Consider the following 4,438-nt stretch of genomic DNA (forward strand, 5'->3'; position numbering starts at 1 on the left):
CGGGGGGTGGGGTCCCCCTCCCAGGACTGACCAGGGGGATGGGTCCCCCTCCCAGGACTGACCAGGGGGGGTGGGTTCCCCCTCCCAGGACTGACTGGGGGGTGGGGTCTCCCTCCCAGGACTGACTGGGGGGGATGGGTCCCCCTCCCAGGACTGACCAGGGGGGTGGGGTCCTCCTCACAAGACTTATGAGGGGTGGCTGGCCTCCCTGCAGGACTGTGGGCCTCAGCCTGGTGCAGAGCCAGTGTGGAGGGGTCAGCCCCAGTGATGCTGCAGGGCGTGGACATCAGCCGTGGGGCTGGCAGAAGAGCGTGAGTATCACTGAGAACCTGGACATAGCAGAGGGAGCCTCGAGGAAGGACAGGGAGCAGTCGAAGAGCCCTGCAGGTAGGAGGGGAGGAGGGGACAGCAGCCAGGCACGCTCCACCTCAGGACCAGAGGGACGGCAGGCTGGCTGCGGTGAACGGGACCGAGAGTCTCCACTAAGACGTACCAATTACTGGCCCCAGAACCGAGCAGTGTCTCTAGGGAAAGCCCAGCACACCGAACGCTGAATAGCCCTTAGAAGAGGAGACTTAGGGCCAGCAGCATCTCCGCACAATAAAGACAAGGATGTGGAGCCTCTTCTCCCACACAGAGCACTCTGCCTATTTGGCCTTGGTCTTCTATGTTCTCTCCCTTTCTATCCAAAAGCTTCTATTTTTGCCACAAAGAGACTTCCCAGATCAGGTGTCTCACAGAACTACGTTTATTCTTCTACTTCAGACCTCTCCAGAGGTCCCAGCCACAGAGCCGGCCAACAGCATCCCCCCTCCATGTCACAGCGAACGCGGCTGTGGGGCCTGGGGTCTCAGAGGGAGGAGCCCTCATTAATAAACCGTGCTGGAAGGGTAGCCTCACTGCACGCCCAGAATGGCTGAGTTCACAGCTGAGCTATCAAGAGAAATTTAGGTTCTTGGACGGTGGAAAGCTCAGTGGAGAGGGGACAGGACAAGCGGGTCGGGGGAAGAGTCAGAGCTAACGACTGCGGGTCTGGGGCGTCCTGTGTGGTGGGCGCATCCCGTGCTCCGATGAACACCAGGAGCTGGGGGCCATGCAAGCTTTCAAAGAGGACAGAACTTAGAGGTTTACTGTCTCGGGTGCAACCTCATCCATGTATCCGTCGGTGTGGCCCCCCTCCACCTGCCCGTCCATCCTCATCCATCCAGCTCTCCAACCTGTCATCACGAGCCCACGACAAAAGCTAGTTTCTTGCTCAAGGTCAGTGAGTGCAGAAGGTGGCACCAGATTTCAAGATTCTACTGCAGCTGTTTCCCAGGTTTGGTCCCTGGACCAGCACCACCAGCATCACCTGAGACCTGCAAAGTGCAGATTCTCAGGCTCCGCCACACACTTCCTGAATCAGAAGCTCAGGGGAGGGGGGACGGGAATCTGTGATGGCTCCCCCCAGGAGGTTCAGAGGCCCTGGCTGGAGGACCACTGTTCTGCATCCGGCACTTGTTTATTTGTTTAATTTTTTAAAAAAGATTCCATTTATTTGACAGAGAGAGATAGTGAGAGAGCGCACGAGCAGGGGGAGGGGCAGAGGGGGAGGGAGAAGCTGACTCCCCACTGAGCAGGGAGCTGATGCAGGACTCGATCCCAGGACCCCGAGATCATAACCTGAGCCGAAGGCAGATGCTCAACCGACTGAGCCACCCAGGCGCCCCCCAGCACATGTTTAAACTGACTATAGATCCATCACTGTCTCTCCCTCAAGTGTTTCTCAGTTTTTCACCAATTACTGTGAATCTAAAGAGAAAACCAAAATAATGAAAATGCTGGAAAGGGAGCCCTCACACAGCAGAGGAGCTTTTGCAAACTGCTCCTGGCCTTGTGATTAAAGATTAGGTTCAAGAGCACGTTACTAAATTCTCAAGGTCAGCCAATACAGGTCCCGGGAGCACATGGCGGCCCCACCCTCCCTTACGTGCAGACCAACCCGGACCCCGGGAAGCAGCCAATCAGTCTGAAGGTAGGACAAGGCAGCAGCATGTCCAGACGAGCGGACAAAGAGAAATGCCTGTCAGCTGGGGTGGAGCCCCGGAGGGAAACAGGCAGGAAGCCTTGGACAGGTCACTGAGCGCCAGCCCTCAGCTCTGCCCTGGTCGTCAGGGCCGCCCCAGCCCCGAGCCATCACGTAGACCAGCACACAGACCTGCGTCCTGCCACCTCCTGACCCTGGAGGTGCACCACCGTTGTGACCTCTGCGGACAGCGGTTCTGGACAGACGGGGAGCTCCTGTCAGGACGCACGTGGGTCCGGCCCCGGGCTGGGGAGTTCGCTGGCATCGACCTAGATTCCCATCCCCACAAGGGAAGGTGTGCGTGACCCACGGTCGGCGGATGGCACTGCGTCAATGTCACGGGATACACGCCCGCTCCACGTCACGAAGCCTGCACTGTGGGGTCCGGGCACGTAGCCAGATGGAAAAGGAGTTTGTGTGGAAGGAGCTGCCGGCGTCAGGGGGACCCAGGCAGGGGTGCATCCACTCCCCACTAAACAATACCAGGGATTCGTAAAGTGGTGTCTGTTGACCTGGATCTAAGAGAGACTTGGTGAAATCAGCAGCCGTGGGGGCCCAGATGTGACAAAGGACAAACACGTGGGATGTGCTGCTTAGCGCAAGGCCGTGGTCAACATGAAGGCTCAGCTCGCAGCACGATTCAGCAAGCAGCCTGTCCTTCCTGCTCTTCAGAGAAGCCTTTTTACAATTCAAAATGCACATGTGTCTTTCCAAGCCCGCTCGCGAAGAAACCTCCATCCCTAAAACCTAGGCAATGACATCACTCTTGGAACTGTTCCTGCTCCGTCATTCCGAATCCAAAGCCTGAGCACAGAGGGTGTGAAGAGCGGGCAGAGCTGCTGCCCCTCCCAACCCCCGCAGGGCAGGTAGGGGTGCTTCTGTGGGTCTGCGAGCCACTGTGCCCTTCACCCCACGACACAGGCCATACCCCATACCCAAGCAAAACGCAACCGAGTTCCAGGAAAAGGGAGCCCTGTCTCTGGGAATAAGAGGCCGGATGGCACACGATGGCTTTATTTTCTTTTGACCCATATACAATAAACCCAATAGCTTTAATCACAAAAATCACCATTAAACACAGAATGTCTCCAAAAATCTTGGTTAGACCATCACACACAATGACATTCAACCCTGGCTTTGCTCTCAAAACCCAGTGGGGTCGCCCACTTACGAGAGAGAGAGAGAGAGAGAGAGAGGAAGGAAGGATACCATGCCCAAGCCAAGTGACAGAATCTAATCTCTCAGAAGAGTATTATTTAGACCACGAGATAATGATATACGACATAATATATGGCAATATCAGCAAAAACTTGGCAACTTACTTTTAATGATATACGGTTATTTCCTCTTCATTTCAAGGAAAACTAGGGACTGCGGACGCCCTCCTGCTGCCCAGTGCAGCATGGAAACCCAGAGGTGGCCGATCGAAAGCTGAGAGCAAGACACTGCCAGCCCAGCGTTCTCTCAGATCTAAAAGAATCCATTCAAACTACTCCTCAAAGCTCATTTTAAGTAACCCTTTAATTAATACAGAAAACGAAGGTCTGGTTAGGCTCCTCCCCCCTTACCTACACCCCTTTCAAGCGTTTGTCTTAGGTTTTATTTATATTTGGTAGAAAAAAGAAGCATCTGATTAATTCAGATTTTTCCTCCTCAAAATGAGCTGCTGAGAGCCCCACCCCCGCACGGGGCTCTAGATTATTCTCGACCCACAGATACAGATGCTTTCTCCAAACGCAACTGACATGCAGGCTGCAGAGGTGGGGCTCGGCCAGGGCTCGGCACACACCGGGATCCCCAGTGTGCAGGACGGTACCTATCCTAGGCAGAACGAACGCAGGCTGACCGTCCCCAGAGACCTATCAGCGGCCAGACAGATGCCCCTCAGAGCTGCTTCCTCTGGCTGCTGGGGAAGAGCATGAAGGCTGTCCTGCAGACAGGAGACGCATTCCCTACGATTCAACACATGATGTCAGGCTTCAGAACACAGGACTCAAGGCCGGCGGCTCCTACCAGTGCGCCTGCAAACCGCATTTAGCCTCTGCACCATCTCTTCCAGAGCCATCTCTTCATTTCTCAGCCAAAACCTCATCGTCCGTCAGAACCAGTGACCCTCTGCAGCTTGCTTCCCTGCGCAGCAGAAGGTGCCTCGTGGGTGGGGTCGAGCGAGTGGGGAGGGGGCACGGCCGCGCCTCCCTTCCTGGGATTGGTTCCTGAGCCCCGCCAAGGGGGCGCGCCCTGCGGCGGGGGGGGGGGCTGCTGGGCGGAAGCGGAAGCGGCGCGCCTGCCCCGCGTGTCCCCACGGCCACTCGGGAGCCCTGCGTGTGCGCCCCCGCGGTCACCTGGAGCCCTGCGCGTGCACGGCCGAGGTCA

At 56.6% G+C, this 4,438-nt stretch overlaps 1 protein-coding gene across 1 annotated transcript in view; it reads right to left on the reverse strand.

Annotated features, from left to right (window-relative positions):
• The window catches only part of MCF2L (MCF.2 cell line derived transforming sequence like), a 101,576-nt gene extending 97,419 nt beyond the window's left edge, over nt 1-4,157 (reverse strand). The window contains exon 1 of the mRNA XM_044913498.1: nt 4,079-4,157. Within this exon, the coding sequence (XP_044769433.1) occupies nt 4,079-4,157 (79 nt within the window). The remainder of the gene's footprint in view (nt 1-4,078) is intronic.
• Between the last annotated feature and the right edge of the window lie 281 nt (nt 4,158-4,438).

This window comes from Neomonachus schauinslandi, chromosome 3, assembly GCF_002201575.2.
Source record: "Neomonachus schauinslandi chromosome 3, ASM220157v2, whole genome shotgun sequence".
Taxonomy (NCBI): Eukaryota; Metazoa; Chordata; class Mammalia; order Carnivora; family Phocidae; genus Neomonachus; species Neomonachus schauinslandi.